General features: G+C 58.8%; 2 protein-coding genes and 1 long non-coding RNA gene across 4 annotated transcripts; 2 read left to right on the top strand and 1 right to left on the bottom strand.

The window, feature by feature from the left end:
• Positions 1-1,939: 1,939 nt before the first annotated feature.
• On the top strand, positions 1,940-12,623 carry LSR (lipolysis stimulated lipoprotein receptor). 2 transcript variants are annotated; one of them, XM_074218925.1, is made up of 10 exons: positions 1,940-2,119; positions 3,845-4,189; positions 5,469-5,588; positions 6,833-6,889; positions 8,428-8,574; positions 10,964-11,140; positions 11,354-11,413; positions 11,545-11,676; positions 11,762-12,351; positions 12,435-12,623. In XM_074218925.1, exons 1-10 carry the CDS (start codon positions 2,011-2,013, stop codon positions 12,468-12,470), a joined length of 1,773 nt encoding a protein of 590 aa, XP_074075026.1. In that variant the 5' UTR covers positions 1,940-2,010; the 3' UTR covers positions 12,471-12,623. The 2 variants fall into 2 exon arrangements, with proteins under 2 accessions (XP_074075026.1, XP_074075027.1); XM_074218926.1 differs by lacking the exon at positions 6,833-6,889 and having other exon boundaries at positions 1,954-2,119; positions 12,435-12,622.
• An 827-nt stretch (positions 12,624-13,450) lies between these two features.
• On the top strand, positions 13,451-17,465 carry USF2 (upstream transcription factor 2, c-fos interacting). Its single transcript, XM_074218924.1, has 10 exons — positions 13,451-13,732; positions 13,938-13,984; positions 14,073-14,191; positions 14,348-14,467; positions 14,763-14,913; positions 15,352-15,439; positions 15,566-15,624; positions 16,149-16,243; positions 16,519-16,647; positions 16,763-17,465. Exons 1-10 carry the CDS (start codon positions 13,665-13,667, stop codon positions 16,850-16,852), a joined length of 966 nt encoding a protein of 321 aa, XP_074075025.1. The 5' UTR covers positions 13,451-13,664; the 3' UTR covers positions 16,853-17,465.
• Positions 15,259-16,284, bottom strand: LOC141509397 (uncharacterized). Its single transcript, XR_012474643.1, has 2 exons — positions 16,113-16,284; positions 15,259-15,555 (listed from the first exon to the last, which is right to left on the bottom strand). It is a non-coding gene; the product is annotated as an uncharacterized LOC141509397 (long non-coding RNA).
• Positions 17,466-19,156: the final 1,691 nt, after the last annotated feature.

Genomic DNA, 19,156 nt, shown 5'->3' with positions numbered 1-19,156 from the left:
TTTGTTTGTTTTTTAACTGATAGACTATCCTAAATCCCCTGTTATCACAGGCATTGGGAGCAAAGGCCTCGAGAACCAAGGGACCATTCAGAGCTTGTCATTTCATAAGAATAGGCAAATCCCCCCAATGTTGGACCAAAGTTAAATCAAAGCCAGGAAGGTCAATTTTGATACTAGCCCTTGAATCATCATAGATAAAGATATAGATAAAATGGTACATGCAGGGGACACGCATTTTGTAAAGAGGAATCAGGGGCCAGAGGTTAAGTGACTTGTCCATTATCAGTTAGCAGTAGGATTTCCATTTTCCAGCTCTGCCAGGCTATGTAAGGGAGAAAGGGAAAGGTGGCCCCAGAAGGGTCTTATCAAAGGAAAAAGGACTTGGTCATTTTGAGCAGAGCTCGAACTGGCTTTCTGGAAGAACTACAATTTCAGTTGAGCTACTGATGGAGGGCCAGAGTTGTGGGATAGAAGGCGGCATTCCCGGGGGGCGGTTAGGTGGAACAGCGGGTGGAGCGCGGGCCCTGGAGTCAGGAGGACCTGAGTTCCCATAGTGGCTGCCCCTCAGATACTGGGTGACCTTGAGTAAGTCACTTAACCTCAGTGCCTAGCAAAAACAAGAACAAAAACACAAAAAGGCATTCCTGGCACGGTAAGGGCGTGAGCGAAAGTCAGAGGTCCGTGGAACTCAGAAGGGTCCTTGGCGATTTAGTCTCATCCTTTTAATTTACAGATGGGGAAACTGAGGTCCACAGTTGCAGGGGAGGGAACGAAAAAGCCCACACGCTGATGGCAGAAGGACTTTGGGGTGAGCGTCCATCTTGTCTGGAGAGGAAAGTCTTAAGACAAAGGGGTGGACGAGAGTTCGGGGCCAGATTAATAAGAGGTCTGGCCCTTTATTTCTTAACTTCCAGCTCTGGGGACCTGGGCATCCCAGACCCCCAGAGTGTGTCCGACTCGCGCCACCTTTGCCACATCCACCAAGCGGCAGGAAGAGTCGCTCGGCCCCGGTTTCTGCCTTTGCCCCTAGGGAGGTGGCGCCGGGAAAGCCGCGAGAAGAGTCCGGCTTCGGCCCTGGGCCGGCCTGGGCAAGCCGCCCCTTTAAGAGCCTCAGGCTCCCGGCCGAGGGCGGGGGGAGGGGGGCTGACCCCAGGGAGGGGCCCCTGGGAACTGACCCGAGAAAGTGGGGACGGGGGGGGCAGGCGCGCCGCGGCCCCCAGGGACGCGCGCAGAGTTTTACTCCGAGGAAAGCCAGTTAATCCGTTAAATTAATTTCATTAGGCGCAGACTCGGGAGGGAGAAGCCGCCAAGAAAAGTTGTGCGGGAAAGTGGAGGGGCGGAGCGGCCCCCCGGGGGATGCCCTTTTGGAATCTCCCGCCCGACCCTTTCCCTCCCCAGTACCTGGGTCGGTCCATTGCCCCTGCGGGGGAGGACGGACAGGTGAGCGGCCGGGCCCCGCCCGCATCCGGCAGGTGGCTCGCTCCTGGCAGCCTCCTCTCTCCGAGGCAGAGACGCCCCGACCGGAGGCCAGAGATGCGAGCGGGGGGCGCCCCCCAGCCCCTGCCAGCTCTTAGTCTCTGGGGCCGCCCTCCCCGCACTCCTACCTGGGCCGGCCCATTTCCGGGGCTCCGAGGAGGTGGGCGGGGTCGGGCCTCAGGCCCCGCCCCCGCCCCCGCCCCGGCCGCACCTGGGCCCTTCCATTTCCCAAGTGGGACAAAAGGATATTTTGGGGGAAGTCGGGGAACGCGTCGGGGCCAATCAGAGGCCAAGGACCGGCCGGAGCCGGGCGGGCCGCCCCGACCCGCGCTCCCGCCGCCTTCCCTCACGGGGCCGGCCGGGCGAGGCGGGCAGGTGAGCGGGCGGCGCCCGAGCGGCCCCCCTCCCGCGGATGGTACGGGCCGCCCCCGGCCCACGCAGCCCCCTCCTCTGCTCCCCTCCCCCGGCCCCTCCCCCTCCCCTCCCCTCCCTCCTCCCTCCTCCGCCTCTACCTGGCGGCGGAACGCAGCTGCCATGGCTCCGGCGGCCCGGCCAGGAGGAGACCCTCGCGGGCGGAGCGCGCCCCCGCCGCCGCTGCCCCCGCTGCCCGCGCTGCTGCTCCTGCTGACCCTCGGGTGCCCAGGTAGCCGCCCGCGGGCCGGGGGCCCCGCCCCTCCCCCTCCCGGCCCGGGTGGCCGAAACCCGCGGTCCTCCGGGGGCCGGGACCGGGGCCGGGGCCGGGGCGGCGGGGACCGGGGCGGCGGGGCCGGGGCCGGGGCGGGGGCAGAGGGGACCGGGGCGGCGGGGCCGGGCCGGGGCTGGGGGGGGGGGTCGGGCCGGGGCTGGGGGAGGGGTCGGGCCGGGGCTGGGGGAGGGGTCGGGCCGGCCCGCCCCCACCGGGAGGCAGGAAGCGAAACCGCCTGAAACTCCGGCCCGCCGGGGACAATGGGCCGGGGAGGGGGAGGGGAGCGGCCCGCGGGCATCGCGGGGGTCGCGGGGGTCGCGGGGACCGCGGGGGTCGCGGGGACCGCGGGACGGGGCCCGCAGCCGGCCCTTGCGAGCCGAGCCCTTCCCGGGGAAGCCCGGGAGGCAGCAGGTGCCTGCGGGCGCCCGTGGGAAGAAGCGCGCCGGTCGGGGAGGGCCGGCTGCGCGGCGCCCCCCGCCTCGCCTCCCGGAAAGCCCCGGGTGAAGCGATCTTCCCGCGGCTGGGATGGCCGGGGTCGAGCCCGGAGTCCCCGGAGAGGCCACGCAGGCCGGTCCGCCCTGGACTCTGGAGGCTCGGGCCGAGGGTTTGAGAAGGGAGAAAGTGGAGCCTGGCCCCCAGGGCCACCGAGGTGGCAGGTTGCCTCCCAATCCAATTCAGTGGGCATTAGTACATGACTTTGGGTTCCAACAAGTCTGCCCTCTCCGCCCACCCGAGGCTGGCATCCGTGGAGGTTAAAGTGACTTGCTCAGGGTCACTCAGATCTGGGAACAGTCTTTTTCTTGTGGCCTCCAAAACTGCTGTAGAGTCACCTCTGGGGTTATCCTAGCCGGAACAGACTGGAGACCCCAGGGAGAGGGAAGTCACCCCCCCACTTCCCAGGCAGTGGGTGCCCCAATGGGACATCTCTGTTGTCAGCCCAATTCTCACGATTTGCTCCAAGACTAGAATGACCTGTCTGTCTGTCCCCTGAGGCTTTTCTTTGTCCCTAGTGCTTTCCGTTGCTGTCCCAATGATCTGTATTCAAGACCCTTCTCCGGCTTGGGCCCCCTCCCCCTCCTCCTCCTCCTCCTCCTCCTCCTCCTCCTCCTCTCCCAGACCTGCTCCAGCTTTCCAAAGCCCTTAAAACCTGTTGTGCTCAGAGCTGAATAAACCTCTGAGTGCTTTAGTTGGTGTCATTCTGCAAGTGAGAGGGACGCTGCTGTGAGCCAAATCCCATCTCCATCCATTCCTGGACTTCTTAGAAGGTTCTTGGCCAGGTCTTGGCACGGGGAGCCATCTGGCTTTCAGGAGGTCCACTTTGCTATTTGGGTGTGTTGCTAGAACCCACCTCTAGTGAATGTTAGTGACATCTAAGACCTTGCCCTTTGACTATGCCATAGTGCTTTGCTGCTAAACCATTTGGGAGTCAGAACTAGGTTCTAGTCACTGTTCCAATATTCAGTGTTGGTCACCATAGGAACTTCTTTCCTTGGTGCCTCAGTTTCCTAATCTGTAAAAAGGAGCTAATAATCCCTTGCCTTGCATGCCTTAGGAGGATGGTTTTGAGGATCAAATGGTATAATGAATATGAAACCTTGAGGTGCAGATGTGAAGGATGATGATTATGTTGTTTAACTGGGCATCCTCCAACCCTCTCTGACTCCTGACTTCTTGACCTCCTAGCTCCTGTAGCCTGCATCCAGGTCACAGTATCCAATCCCTTCCAAGTGGTGATCCTCTTCCAGCCCGTGACCCTTCCCTGCTCCTACCAGCTTTCAGGGGTTCCCACTACCCCCATCGTCATCTGGAAGTATAAGTCCTTCTGCCGGGATCGAGTCACTGACGCTTTCTCCTCAGCCAGCGCTGACAACCAGCTCAATGCCCAGCTCGCGGCCGGCAACCCCGGCTACAACCCCTATGTGGAATGTCAGGACAGCGTCCGAACGGTGAGAGTGGTGGCCACAAAACAGGGGAATGCCGTGACTCTGGGCGACTACTACCAAGGGCGACGGATCACCATCACTGGGAGTGCGTAAGATGGAGGAGGCTGTGGGGGGAGGAGGAGAGAGGCAGGGGAAGGGTGGGCTGGACACCTTCAGGGTGCTAAACAGGATAGGGTTTTAGTGTAAACATCCTTCCTCCAGTTTCTCCTCCCTCACACACACACACATACATTTTTGTTAGTGAGGAGACCCATACAGGGAGGGCCAGTGATTTGTGCTGCCTCCCAGAGGAGCTCAGTGGTAGAGCTAGATCTGGAGGGGGGTGTCACTGAGGCACTACCCCGGTCAAGTTTGCTTCTATAACTTGGTCCCGCTTTGTCCTCTGAGCTCAGTGCTCACTCTGTGTGTGCCTCATACAAAGCTGCTCAGGAAACATTTGTTGAATGAATTAATGAATGAAAGCTTGTCTGTTGACTCTTCCATCAACTGCTGGGTGACCTCATTTGACTTTATTAGGACTGTTCATTCAATCCCACAAGGCCCTGAGAGGTTACCTGTCCTCTTCCCCCACAGTCCCTTGTGTATGTGTACACACACACACACACACACACACACACACACACAGCTTTTAGGAGGAGGTGGGGTTTAGGTGGGCAAAGGGAGCATTAAAGGGGGCTGGGGGTTGGAGTGCTGGCTCAGGACCAGGCAAGACCTGCCTTGGAGGGAGTGTAGTGTGCATGCCGAAGATCAGGATGTACAGGTGAGGGGGCAGAACTTGCCCTCATTTGTGTAATAGGCTTCCCAGGCAGGAAGTCTAGTGAAACCAATGTTCATTCCCTTCTCATAATAAAATACTGAGGATGGATGAATGAGGAACCAATTCTATTGAAATACAGTTATCAAGAGATTTGAAAAACCAAGTATTTGGGCCACAGGTGAGGAGCTCCAGCTTAGGGGTTTGGCAAGTCTCCTGCCTTTTCTGTACCCTGTACCTTTATCTCTGATTGTATCCCTGACTTTTCAGCCCCAGGGGATCTGGCCTTGCCACCTCTTGGTGGGTGGCTACCTGGATGTAAGTAATTAGTGCTTTTGCAGCATGGAGGAAACAGGAAATGCTGAGGGACCTGACAGATGGACTATTTCCATTCCAGGCACCATAGTAAACTGAGGCTTCCCCAAGCTAGGGAGGGAGTGGCAGGATGCCCCAGATTGACATACAGTTGTCTGGGGCTGGATAATTGGGGGAGGGGGGGTGGGGGCCCTCCGGCTATTTCTGCCTTGAAGAGACAGGGAGAGTGCCAGGATGTACAAGCCCTTCCCCACCCCCTTCCAATGATCTCAAATATTGATGTCTTTGGCCACAGATGCTGACCTGACCTTTGATCAGACTGCCTGGGGAGACAGTGGTGTCTACTATTGCTCTGTAGTCTCTGCCCAGGACCTCCAAGGCAACAATGAAGCTTATGCTGAGCTCATCGTCCTTGGTAAGGGGGCAAGGATGGAGGTATTGGGGCCCCCCACCCCCTGAATTCATTTTGGGGATAGGGCGGGGCATGGGTGATTGTGGAAGGGTTAGGAGTCCCTTCCCTTATCTCCTGTCTGTCTGTCTGTCTGTCTGTCTGTCTGTCTGTCTGTCTGTCTGTCTGCCTGCCTGCCTGCCTGCCTGCCTGCTTCCTGGGTCTGACTCATGTCTCAGCTTCTCCTACCCTTGCTAGCCCAGTCACTCTTAGATTTATACACAACTGTGCATCTACAGCAGAAGAGATGACCCCCCCCCATTATCCATCAGTCTAAATGAGGAAGAAATGTGGTTATCCTCAATCAGCACAGACATTTGATTTCCTGTCCCAGCACCACACATTCCAAGGCCAAACATATTTTTAAGGGGGGGGGTAGAAGATAATGATTGTCTGATGCTTATTCATTGCCCGCCTGCCTGCCCTCCGCCAGTGTGAATAAACAAGGAGAGCTGGCTGGATCCTCCCTTCTCCCACCCAGGGTCACATATGAGCATCTTGTTTGCCTGCTTTCTTTCCTTTGGGTCTAATTCTGCCTTCTGGCATCCATACCCATGCTTGCCAAGCTCCCCAACCCAGCACGAACCAGTCATGGCCATCCCTGGGCCAACTTCATTCCTGAGCCTCGACTTGCCCCTCTGTAGTGATGGGAGCTGGCCTCGGCGCCCTCTTCCAGCTGGGGCGGGCCTCAAAGGGAAAGCGCCAGTTGTCTTATCTTGCTTGTGTCTCCCAAGGTGGAGGCAGTGTCAGTCAGGGACAGCCGGCAGGCAGCCTGGACCTCAAAGGACACATGGGGCTGCTGTTACTGCATGTTACCCACTCCAGCTGGCTGCATGCAAGAGTGACGCCAAATATATATTGACATGTCGGTCCATATATATTGATGGGCTGACGCACATACTCTACCGTGTATGTGGTTGAGAACGAGTGCCATCTTAGTACAGGATCAGTGCTTTGTAGGAACTCCATCCTGGGCACAGGCTGGGGGTGCCCTCTCTGGGCCTGCAGGCAGCCTTCGGTCACCTGGAGTGGTGATAAGCTCAGCACGTGGCTAGAGGTGGCATGCTTAGGGCACTGCCTGACCAGACAGCCAGGAGCCAGGGCCGTGGTGGGCTGGGGGTGGGTAGGAGAAGGACCTGCTATCTCCTCTCCTGCCCAGCCTGGCCAGCTTCTTGCTGGAATAATCAACTGTTTCTCTTTTGTCCCTCCAGGCAGGACCTCGGGGGTGGCTGAACTCTTACCAGACTTTCAGATAGGGTCCATGGAAGGTACGGGGTGGAGGCCAGGGGGTCCTTGTTCCCTGACTTTTCCTTAGACCTCCTAGCCTTGAAGATCACCCTCCCCCTGCCCTATTTCCTGTCTTCCTTTCCTGCCTCCTCCCACTCCCCCCTCAGAAATGAACACTAGCTGGGGTCTCCTGTAGTAGCTACAACATGCTGTCTATCTTCCTCTCCCTTGGCCTTCTGGGAGACCAGCTGGGCTGTCCTCTGCCCTGTGTAGGGGCCAGAACTTTAGACTTGATCCTGAACAGCTTCTTCAGCTCTGGTCCTGAGAGCTCAGGGGTGCCCAAAGCAGTTAGGAGAGCAACACCCATCTGGCAAAGGCCAGAGGAGTCCAGTGTGGATGCTGTGCAGTGTGGGAGAGCACAAGGCCAGCTCATGGGGAGGGCTTGGATTCTAGCTCTACCCAGTTCTACCCCTTACTAGCTATGGGCAGGTCTTCACCCCTCTGAGGCTGTGGTTTCAGAGGGGTGCCATGGCAGGGAGGATAGAGTTGGTTTGGAGTCGGGAAGACCTGGGTTCAGATCCCACCTCAGCTGTGTGACCCTGGACAAGTCACTTAATCTGCTAGCTGCCTCAGTTACTCAACTGTAAAATGGGAATATTCGGCTTAAATAAGGAAATATTTGTAAAAACACTTCAGAACCGTTGTTGTATTAGTGCTAGCTATCTGTTTTCATTATCTGGAAAATGGGGATTCTAGCCCTTACTCTGCTGAGCTCATAGGACAGTTACAAGGCTTAAGTTCAATTGAATCTGGCAACTCTGGAGTACCTAGGATGGGCCAAGACAAAAACTGTGCAGAACCTCATAATTTAATTTACCTTAAGTCTTCAAATGAAAGCTCATAAAAATATTCACTCTATAATCCTCCTTTCCTAATGACTCCCCCCCCCCCCCCCCAGCAAAGAAATACACTTAAGCAAATCAAATCAACACGATGGCCAGATCTGACAAAAGCATGCCCTACTCTGCACCTGTGGTGCACCACTTTGGGAGGCTTATGGGTTATAGCATTATTGGGATCATTGTCTAAGTCCTTGAAATTTTCAGTTCTACGATTTGTAAAAATAAATTTGTGATTGTGTCTGATTTTTTTTATGACCCTGTAGTTTCTCACATTATCCCTTCATCTCTCCAAAACCAAATCCCTCCCCTCAAACACCCCTCTCAAAAAAATCCCATCAGCATCACTGATCAGTGCATTGTAAAGTGCACTGATTCAGTAAATGGCTCATGAAAGTTCTGAGAAAGCTGGAAGGGGATGAGGAAAGCTTGTAATGAAGCCCCCTTAGGATGGTTTGTGGTGAGAGATGTTGTCAGTGTGGCCTGTGTGCCTGCTGCTCCTGGGGCTTGTCATCAGCCCCTGTGACTGCCTGACCCCCTAGGACCTCAGCTTTTGGCCAAGGCTCTTCTGGGCCCCGGGCTGCCTGCCCCTTTCCCTGCCTTGCACTGCTCCATGTGACTCTTGCCCTGGCTGACACCCTAGGACCTCAGCTCCAGGCCCTATCCTCTTTTTCTTACAGACTGGCTCTTTGTGGTGGTGATTGTCCTGGCTGCCATATTGGTCTTCCTTCTCCTGGGCATCTGTTGGTGCCAGTGCTGCCCCCACACCTGTTGCTGCTATGTTCGCTGTCCCTGCTGCCCAGAAAAGTGCTGCTGTCCTGAGGCCTGTAAGTATTGATTTGGGGGCTTTTGTTACCTCCAATGGTTGGGGCCAGGCAGCAGCAAGAGTGAAAACAAAATTTAGGAAACAGTGAGAAAATAGAATAGCTGTGGCTTCTGTCTAAGTTGTCGAGAGCAGGTGTGGGTTGTTGGATTGAGGTCAGTTTCTGGGAGGAGATGGTAGTTGTTTTTGGGGGGAGGGGACCTATTAGAATTTAAAAAGGTTGGGCTTTGGGGACTCATTTCAAGAAGAGACTTCCCGAACCATTTTGTTGTTCAGTCATTTCAATTGTGTCTGACTCTACATGAGCCCATTTGGGGTTTTCTTGGCAAAGATTCTTGGTCATTTCCTTCTCCAGTTCATTTTACAGATGAGGAAACTGAGGCAAACAGGATTAAGTGACTCAGGGTCACTAGGCTAATAAGTGAGATTAGATATAAACTCAAGAAGATGAGTCCTTGTGACTCCAGGTCTGGCACTCTTTTCACTCTGATTTCACCTAGCTGCCATTAATAAGTGTCCAAAAGAGTAATGGGATTTTTTTGTCATTTTGAGATTTTCCACCGTATCCTGGTCAGGTATTTTGGAGAGAATGGCATGCTTGATTCTGTGATTTTGGTTTTGTTTGCCTTTAAACCTCTGGATAAAGAGCCAGGTCTGGAATCAGGAGGGCCCGAGTTGAAATCTAGCCTCAGATACTTAAATAGCAGTGTGACCCTGGGCAAGTGACTTCACTCTGTTTGCCTCAGTTTCTTCATCTGCAAAATGAGTTGGAGAAGGAAATGGCAAACCAATTCAGGATCTCTGCCAAGAAAACCCCAGGGGTCATGAAGAATCAGGCACAAGTGAAACAACTCAGTAACAGATTAGATAAAAAATGTAATTGGGAAACATTTACCAAACTAAGTAAAAATCCATTAAAACAGAAATGACATTACATTTAAAAAAGATGTCAGTGTTCTGACCTGCAGGGATCTTAGATATAGGTTAATGGCCTCATTTCTACTGTTTGAAACCCCATTGTAGATTATCCACTGGGGAATGTTATCCATCATTAATCCATCTTTTTTTTTTATCTTTTTGGTTTTTGCAAGGCAGTGGGGTTAAGTGGCTTGCCCAAGGCCACACAGCTAGGTAATTATTAAGTGTCTGAGGCTGGATTTGAACTCAGGTCCTCCTGACTCTAGGGCTGGTGCTCTATCCACTGCACCACCTAGCTATCCCTTAATCCATTTCTTATTAGATACCAATCCATCAATAAGCATTTGGTAAGCATCTGTTATCTGCTGGGTGCTAAGAAAACAGACAAAAACCACAAGTTTTCTATCCATGAAAACAACACATACAAACATACATGAAGCATGTGAGGTAATTCATTGTGCAGTGTTTAGTGTTCTCCTGGCCAGATCCTAGCTCCTGTTTCTGGGCTCCAATAAGGTGCTACCCCCCCCCAATCACTTGGGTCCAGATCATCTGCCCCAACTTGTCAGTTTGAGGGCACTTTCATTTTTGTCCTGTTATCTCCAACACCAGCACATGGTAGGTGCCTGATGCTCATTGCTTATTTGGGGGGAAGGGAGGATCAGCAAAGACCTTTTTGAGGAGGTGATGGCTGAGCTGAGCTTTGAAAGAAGCCCTTGACTTCCTTTTCTGTCGAGGGTCACCAACCAAGTTAAGACCTGGAGGTTACAGATGAGGACAATTAATGCATGGATTGGACCCCTGAAAGGTTCCAGGGTCACTCAGAGTCAATACCAGGGCCAACCAGATGCACTGAGTCAGCGAGAAGCAGCTGTACTGCTAATTAGGCTAATTGTAACCTTTCCCTAGCTCCTAGTGAACCGTCTTCGTCCTTACAGCAACCCAGACTCGCTTTCCATTCCCGGGGACGCTCTGGGTTGGAAAGGCTGGAGGGAATCTGATGGGATGTACATAATTGAGAACCAAATTTAAGATGGAACCATCCCCATGTCCATTTGGCTTGAAGACCTGCTCCTTGCCCATCCCCAGTGGCCATGCAAATCAAGGACTCTGATGCCTGGACTGGGCTGGGCCACTTCCCTCCCCCCAAGTCATAAGCTTCCTCGCAGATATGAGTGGGAGTCTCTCCAAGATAGTTTGTCAGAGAATGAGAGAAGAATATGTGCAGCTGCCAGTGGGGATGGGGTGGGGTCTTTAGTCTCAGTAGCCAGGCAGGGCCATCGTTCCTTCCCTTTGGGTCCTAAAGGGACCTCATCAGATTCTCCCTTCAGCCTCTTGATGAAGGAGGCTGAAGAGAAACCTTGGAGGGTGCTGTCAAGAGCACCAGTGGGCCCTTCTCTTGATAATTCAGGCTGGTATTTAATGATGGGCTGTCCTCAGGAGGCTTATGTTCTACTGTATGTGATTCCTCTCAGTGTATGCTGCTGGGAAAGCTGCCACCTCAGGGGTTCCGAGCATTTACGCCCCCAGCGTCTATGCACCCAGCGTCTATGGTAACCTCTCTCCAGCCAAGGCTCCTTCTCCTGCACCCTTCATCCCGATGGGTCCTGTCCACAATGGCTACGCAGGGGATTTTGACCAACAGAGCTCAGGTGAGGCAGGAAAGCAGCTGCCTCTGTGTGTGGTGAAAGGGTGGTGGTGGGGAAGCTGGATTGGGTCCTTGGGGCCAGGACTTTGAGGAAGGGCTGGAGGGGAACACAGGGACAAAAGCTGAAGGCATCAGGGAAGGCTTCGGGGACAAGATGCCTAGGTCTTGGGGGATGGGGTGGAAGGGTGGCTGGAGCCTGACCCTGTCTCTCCTTCAGTTGGTGGCCACAGCTCCCAGGTGCCCCTTCTTCGGGACACAGACAGTGCCAGAAACTCAGGTGAGAGTCCCAACATTCCCATCTGAGTCGTGGCCCCAGAACTGGGGCTTCATGAGGGAGTAGCGGGAGCTGAGAGCCTGGGCCGTCAGATCTCCCTGCTCACCCCACCCCATGCCTCCCCTGCCCTCTAGACGTGCGCAGTGGGTACCGGATCCAGGCCAACCAGCAGGATGACTCCATGAAGGTGCTGTACTACATGGAGAAGGAGCTGGCCAACTTTGACCCTTCTCGACCTGGCCTGCCCAATGGCCGAGTGGAGAGGGGTGAGCTGTCGGGCATTCCCGGTGGGGGGTGGGAGCGCCCCATCCCTTGCCCACACCACTGACGGTGTCTTCTCCCGTCTCCCAGCCATGAGCGAAGTGACTTCCCTTCACGAGGATGACTGGCGCTCCCGGCCCCGCCGAGGCCCTGCCCTCACGCCCATCCGGGATGAGGATCTGGACTATCGCGCCCAGAGGAGCCCAGGAGGATGGGACCGGGACCGGGACCGGGAGGGAGGCTGGGGGGCCCGGCGGCCGCGAGCCCACTCCGTGGATGCCCTGGATGAGCTGACCAGGCCCAGCTCCGTGGAGTCGGGCAGGACGTCGCCCTCCGAGAGGGGCCGCGCCAGGGCTCGCGGGCCTCCCCGCAGCCGCAGCCGCGATGACCTCTGCTCCCGCTCGGGGGACCCCTACTACGATGACTTCAGGTCCAGGGGCAGACCCCCGGATGACCCCCGGCGGGAGCCCCACGGCAGCCAGGGTCACGGCCACCCGGGCCGGCCCGGGCACCCCGAGTATGACGGCCGCTTCTTGGAAGAGGTGCTCAGAAAAAAGGGGGTGGGGGAGAGGAGGAGACCCCCCAGGGAAGAGGAGGAGGAAGAACCCTATTACCCCCCACCCCCGCCTCCCTACTCCGAGACCGAGTCCCAGTCCTCCCGAGAAAGGAGGCTCCGGAAGGTAAGCGGGGGGGGGGGGCCCGGGGGGCGCTGGGGGCCGGGGGGAGCCCCGCTCACACCCCGCTCTCTCCTTGTCTTCCACAGAACCTCGGCCTGAGCCGGGAGAGCCTGGTGGTGTGAGGCCCGCGCCCCCCGCGCCCCCCGCGCCCCGTCCGGTTTTTGTACGTTTTCTAGTGTGTCGGGGGGTCCCCCCGGGGGGCTCCCCGCGGTCCCCTCTCTTGTGCTCAATAAAGTTTCTAAGCCCTCGGCTCCGCTCTCTGTCCGGTTTCGGGGGGACGGTGGGGGCGGGGCGGGAGGCGCTGAAGGTCACCGGCATTCTCGGGCGCCCGGGCCCCAGCACCCCGGCCCCTGGCCCCGAGCCCGCCCGCCCGGGCCTCTGGGAACGGCCCGTTCCGGCTTCGCCCCGGCCCCGCCCGCAGCGTGCGCGCCGCGGCCCCGCCCATGCGTGCGCATGCGCCGCGGGCCTCCCCCGCCGACGCGCCGCCCCCACCTCCGGGCCCCCGCGCGCGCGCGCCCCCGGCCTCCGCGGGCCCCCCCCCGCGGCCCCCCCCCCCGCCGGCGGAGCGTGTGCTTCGGCCCGGCTTCCGGCCCCGCACCGCGGCGGCCCCCGGCCACGTTCCATCCGGGCCCGCGTTCCATCCCCGGAGCGCGGCGGCCCCCGCCCCCCGCCCGGGCCCCCGGCGCGGGAGCGCGCGGCGGCTGGGAGCGGGGCCCCGGGCGCGCGCCCGGCCCGGCGAGCCCGGCAGAGAGCGCGCGCGCGCTCCCAGGGCGGCCGCCCCCCCCCAGCCCCCGCCCGCGTCGGCTCCGGGCTCGCGCCGCCGCCGCCGCCGCCGCCGCCGCTGCGCGCGCGCAGCTCTTGCAAAGAAGGGGAAAAAGGGGGAAAAATAGCAAGCGGCGCCAGCGGCGGGCGATCGGCGGCCGAGCGGGGCCCGGGCGGCGGAGCCGGGGCGGCGCAGCGGCCGGGCGGGCCGGGCGGCGCGGGCGGGCGCGGGCGGGAGGCCCAGGCCCAGGCCGCCGCGCCCCCGGGGCCTGCGCCGGGGCCGGGCCGGGCCGGCCGGGGAGCCAGGCGCCGGGCGGCCGCCGCCAGCCCGGCCCCGGCCCCGGCGGCGGCGGCGGCCTCGGCGGCGGCCTCTCCTCCTCACATGACCCCACTGTTTGTCCCCGTGATCAGCGCGAGCGGCTCCCGTGTCTCCTCCGTCCCCTCCTGCCGCGCGGCGTGAGCGCCGGGCTCGGGCCCCCCCGCCCCCTCCCCTCCCCTCCCCCCTCCCCCGCCCCTCCCCCGGGCCCCGCGCCCCCCCCCGCCCCCACCCCCCCATGGACATGCTGGACCCGGGCCTGGACCCCGCAGCCTCGGCCACCGCCGCCGCCGCCGCCGCCGCCAGGTAGGGCCCGGGGCCGCCCGGGCCGGCCCGCTCCGGAGGGGGGCGCCCGCCGGCCGGGCGGGGCACAAGATGGAGGCCGCGGGCGGGGGAGGGGGCAGGGGGACCCCCGGAGCGGGGGGGGGGGGAGGCGGGTCCCCGGGGGCGCGCGCGGCCCCGGCCCCCTCCCCGCTGACCGCTGCCCCCCCCCCCCCCCCGCGCCCCGCAGCCACGAGAAGGGACCCGAAGCGGAGGAGGGCGTCGAGCTCCAGGACAGTGAGTGGGGACCCCCGGGGGGCGCCGGGGGGCTGTGGGCGCAGGGAGGGGGCGCCGCGGCGCTGAGCCGGCCTCCCTCTGCCCCCAGCCGGGGAAGGGCCCGGGGCCGAGGAGCAGACCGCGGTGGCCATCGCCAGCGTCCAGCAGGCGGCGTTCGGGGAGCACAACATCCAGTACCAGTTCCGCACAGAGAATAATGGAGGACAGGTGAGGCGGGCCGGGGCCGGGGCCGGGGCCGGGGCCGGGGCCGGGGCCGGGGCCGGGGCCGGGGCCGGGGCCGGGGCCGGGGCCGGGGCCGGGGCCGGGGCCGCCCGCGCCCGCACCCGGGCCCCGCCGACGCGCCCCCTCGGCCGCCCCCTGCAGGTGACATACAGAGTGGTCCAGGTGACGGACGGCCAGCTGGACGGCCAGGGGGACACCACGGGCGCCGTCAGCGTCGTGTCCACCGCAGCCTTCACCGGGGGCCAGCAGGCCGTGGCTCAGGTCAGCGGCCCCCCAGCCCCCCCATCCCCTGACCTGGAGGCCAAGAGCCGGCCGGGGGGGCACCGCACGTGGACCCCCGCTGCAGAGGGAGACACAAAGGCGGCTGAGCCGAGACCCCTCACCCCGGGCGGGGGGCAGAAGAGAGTGGAGGGGGAGAGGGTAGGGGGGAGAGCGAATGGGGGTGGGAGAGGAGGATGGGGACGGGGCCTGGCTGAAGCTCCCTGCTGGACCTAGAGGAGAGAGTACCCAAGGGGGCAGGGGCCTTTATCTGCTCATCCTCACTCTGGCTCCTTAGGCCGTGATCCAGAACCCCTTCAGCAATGGGGGCAGCCCGGCAGCCGAGGCGGTCAGCGGAGAGGCCCGGTTTGCCTACTTCCCGGCATCCAGTGTGGGGGATGCCACGGCTGTGTCCGTGCAGACCACGGACCAGAGCCTTCAGGCTGGAGGTATGGAGGCCGGGGGAAAAGGCACACTGGGCACTGGAGAAACTACAGGGGGAAGAGAAATGACTCGAGTGATCGCAGGGGAATGGAAACACCTGGAAAGACTCCTAGTGAACTGAGGTGGGGGGAGGAAGGAAGGAAGGAAATAAGCATTTGTCAGGGGAGAAGTGCAGTTATTCCCATTTTGCAGTTAGGAAAACCATTGTAGGCAGAGGTGACTGATCTAGGATCACTCAGCTAGGAAGCGTCTGAGGCTGGATTTGAACTCAGAGCCTCCCAATTCCAAATTCAGAGCTCATTCCACCATATTCCCTTATCATCCCACCGTTATACCACAAGAAGAGATGGTTCAATTTCACCTTCTTGTATTTTGAGGAAACTGAGGCCTCTGTGTCAGAACAGTTGGCCCGCTCTGAGGATAACTTCTAACCCCAACCCTAGGCCAGTTCTACGTGATGATGACGCCGCAGGATGTGCTGCAGACGGGGACGCAGAGGACGATTGCTCCCAGGACCCACCCATATTCTCCGTAGGTGCCAGCCGCTTGGATGCCGAGGTGGACCAGGCCGGATTCCTCGAGTCCGGGCACTGGTCGGGGAGCAGGGCCGCTGCCCGTGTGCAAAGGGACGGGTGTGTATTTCCTCTCTTCCTCCAGGAAAATGGATGGGACGAGAACCCCCCGAGATGAGAGGAGGAGAGCTCAGCACAATGAAGGTGAGGACAAAGGGCCCCTCACTGCCTCTTGGGTTTCGGACCAAGGTCTTCCCTCCCCTGTCCCCTCGGCAAAGCCAACCTGTCCTGGGTGCTGGGGAGGGGGGAGTGAATTAGAGCCAGTGGGGAGAAGTGGAAGCCAAGGCCATGATAGGAGGGAGAGAGAGCCCAGTGACCTGGAGGCTTCTGCAGCCGGGCTTCCAGCCAGTCTTTCTGTGTATCCCTCCTGTGGGCAGACCTCCCTTCCCCAGTGTTGGCCCTGAGCCCATTTCTCTCCAGTCTTCAAGGCTCAGCTTGGGTCCTTTGCCCACCGTGACCTCTCCCTCTATCCTCTAGGCTTGGAAGCTCCTGGTGGGGTGTTCAGCTCCCATAGGGGTTCATTAAGCACTCATAAAGACTTCTAGTGGAGTCTAACAAGGAGACCCTTGCTGTCCCGAGGTAGGGGGCCACTTGTCTCTATCTCCCCGCCCCCAGCTTTCCCACGTACTCACCGAGTCCCCCGGGTGGGGCTTCTTCCCTCCCCACAGTGGAGAGGAGGCGGAGGGACAAGATCAACAATTGGATTGTCCAGCTCTCCAAAATCATTCCAGACTGTAACACAGACAACAGCAAGACGGGAGCGGTGAGAGCGTCTGCCTGTCCCGGCCTGTCCTGTCCTGTCCGTGTCCCCATCCCTACCCTCTCTCGAGCTTGTCCCCCTCTTGGCCAGTGCCCCTGGCCTGGATGTCTTCCCTTGGGCAGTAGGGGCTAGACAGCTCCCCAGAGCTTGTCCATCCCTGCCTCCAGGGACTGAGCTAGGGCCAAGGAGGCCCCCAGCAGGTGGGTTTTTCTGGGCCCCAGGGGCTTCTTGGCCACTACTTGTGGTCTCATTGGCATCTCTGCCTCTGTGCCCCTCAGAGCAAAGGGGGCATCCTGTCCAAAGCCTGTGACTACATCCGTGAGCTCCGGCAGACCAACCAGCGGATGCAAGAGACTTTCAAGGAAGCCGAGAGGCTGCAGATGGACAACGAGCTGCTGAGGCAGCAGGTGAGCCGCTCCGGGGCCCGGGGCAGGACGGGAGCCACCCATGGGGAAGGTGGGAGCTGGGCTCTTGGGCTTCGGGGAGCCCACTGCGGCCTCAGCCTCTGCTGCCTGTTCCCAGATCGAGGAACTCAAGAATGAGAACGCGTTGCTCCGAGCCCAGCTGCAGCAACACGGCCTGGAGATAGTCGGGGAGACGTCCCGGCAGTGATGCCCCTCCCCACCCCCTCCCCGGGGTCCTGGTCCCCAACCCTTAGCACAGAGGGAGAGAGTCTGCCCCCCTCCCCCAGCTGCATTTTTTATAGTAGATTTTTAACAAAAGTGGGGAGAAACAAAGCATTTCCATGATTACAGCACCCCAACCCTCCCCTCAACATGAGTCCCTTCTCCCATCTCTGTCTGTCTCCTCTTGACTTTCTCTCTTTACCTCTCCTCGGCCCCTGATCCCTCCACTTTGATTCAGTCATGCCGCCCGTGGCTCCTGCTGGGCCCCCTTTCCTGCCTTCCCCTTGGAGGAAGGGGCTGGACACGAAGGAGGAGATTCCTTACTCCTTCCCTGACCCCCACCTCCCCTCTCTTTCCCTGGAGGTACCAAGACAGCTGCAAGGAAGGGGGGACGCCTTTGGAGGGGCCACCCCACGGCTCGGGGCTCTTTGGACTTGGGGCTCCAGCCTTCCCACCTCCCCAGCTCACTTCCTGACGCCCTTACCCTTTCTTTGGGTGTGTGTGTGTGTTTTAATTTCTTTATGAAAAAAAAAAGACCAAAAAAAAGAGAAAGGTATTTAAACTGCAATAAACTGGCCTGAGCAGGCCCCCGCCTCGACTGTTAGTCTCTCTTCTTTGATCCATCTTTGGGTGGAATATCCTTCCTATTGATGGGGCTAGGGGCTTGGGAGTGGGAGGATGAGGGGTGAAGGACAGGTTTTAGGGTTGCAAGAGAAGGACCAGGCGGGTCCCACCCTTCACCCAGTGGCAACCCTGACCTTGACCCCCCCCACCCTCCTTACGGAAAGGGGAGGGAAGGGGTGATTCCCAACTTGGCCCGTCTTTCTGTCGCCTAGGGCCCCAGCTCTGGCGCCTCCATGGTGACCCCTGCCCTCAGCCCTGCTGATGATGAAATCCTCCCCGAGGTGGTGGGACAGGCCAGCCTGGGAGGAGAAGGGGTGGTCTCTCTTAGCTCCCTCCTCGTTCATGAACCCACCCTCCCATCCTTGTACCCCCCAAAACCGTTCACTATCCTCAATGCCGTCAGCCGCCCTGGGTGTCCTGTGACCCCTGGGCTATGTTGTCTCCCTCTCTGGCCTGTGTTCCTAGGGTCATTGCCCTAGCCCTGGATGGGTGGGGATGAATCTGGCGCCTTCAAGTCTACCTGGGTGAGGAGAGAGTTGAGGCCAACTTGAGCAAACAGACAAGAGGGTAGGGGTTAGGGTGGGACTGAACAGAGTGACCTGCATTTTCTTGGGGGGGGGATGTCTGGACAAAGACATCTGCTCTCCACTGATTCCCGTATGGAATCAGGTTTGGGTTTGGAAAAGACATTATAATTAACTCCCTCATTTTCATTTGAAGAAATTGGCCCAGAAATGTATTGTCACACAGTCACACAGGCTGATGGGATTGGGGAGGGATGGCGGGGCAGAGCACAGATGACTTCCTTTACTAGCCCCCTTCCCCAGTAATGCTTCACATTCGTTTAATACTCTTGAGGTTCACAAAAACTATTTCAGGAACCCTGGGAAGTAGGTGACACAAATCTCCCTTTACAGAAGAGACTGAGGGTCAGAGTGTCATTACTGAAGTCAAACTCGGAAGCATTTATTAAGCTCCTACACGTTGTGTCCAGCCATACTTTCTTTTGGGGCACCCTGCCCACCACACTCAAACCCAACACCAAAAAGAAACTTGTCATTTCCCCCCAAACCATCCTTCCCTATGTACGTCACAAATTAAGACCTCGAAGATTACCCTCAACTCCACACCTCCCATCTAGTCACTTGCCAGAAATCCATTTGATTGGAAGCTCCTTGAGGGCAGGGATCCCCAGCACTTGGCAAGGCCTGCCCTATAGTTTGCCCTATATATTGATAAAAGAGCTCCATGGATTTGCAACCACACAACCAGGGTTTGGATCCCAGCTTTGCCACTTAACCTTCTCTTGGCCCCGATTTCCTTGTTTCTAAGATAAGTGGGGGTGACCAGTTCTAAATCCATGGCCCAGGGTCCCTTTCCATTCACACAGCCCAGGTCTATCGCCCTGTCTCCAATCTCTTTGCTCCAAAGCATCCTCCTCGGACCACCAAAGGGATATCCCTAAACACAGAGTCCCCTACCCTGCTCTCCAAGCATTAGTGGTTTTACAAGTCCATCCAGAGTCTGGCTCACTCCTGTCCAGTTAATTGGACTAATTGCTGTTCCTAAAACAGGTCTTCTTGATTTAATTTCCCACTTCCCTGCCTTTGCACAGACTGTCCCTAATGCTTAGAACCTCTTGGACTCTGGTTTCCTTCCTTGTTCA

This window comes from Macrotis lagotis, chromosome 1 (genome assembly GCF_037893015.1).
Source record: "Macrotis lagotis isolate mMagLag1 chromosome 1, bilby.v1.9.chrom.fasta, whole genome shotgun sequence".
In the NCBI taxonomy this organism is placed as follows: domain Eukaryota; kingdom Metazoa; phylum Chordata; class Mammalia; order Peramelemorphia; family Peramelidae; genus Macrotis; species Macrotis lagotis.
This window is presented reverse-complemented; position numbering and strand designations above follow the sequence as displayed.

What these genes read in the sequence shown, in the direction of transcription:
- LSR (XM_074218925.1), top strand. Translation starts at nt 2,011, where the DNA reads ATGGCTCCGGCGGCCCGGCCAGGAGGAGACCCTCGCGGGCGGAGCGCG. An exon ending in GCTGACCCTCGGGTGCCCAG is followed by an intron (nt 2,120 to 3,844) that starts GTAGCCGCCCGC and finishes TTGACCTCCTAG; the next exon opens with CTCCTGTAGCCTGCATCCAG. An exon ending in TCAGATAGGGTCCATGGAAG is followed by an intron (nt 6,890 to 8,427) that starts GTACGGGGTGGA and finishes TTTTTCTTACAG; the next exon opens with ACTGGCTCTTTGTGGTGGTG.
- USF2 (XM_074218924.1), top strand. Translation starts at nt 13,665, where the DNA reads ATGGACATGCTGGACCCGGGCCTGGACCCCGCAGCCTCGGCCACCGCC. An exon ending in CCAGAGCCTTCAGGCTGGAG is followed by an intron (nt 14,914 to 15,351) that starts GTATGGAGGCCG and finishes CCCCAACCCTAG; the next exon opens with GCCAGTTCTACGTGATGATG. An exon ending in ACGAGCTGCTGAGGCAGCAG is followed by an intron (nt 16,648 to 16,762) that starts GTGAGCCGCTCC and finishes GCCTGTTCCCAG; the next exon opens with ATCGAGGAACTCAAGAATGA.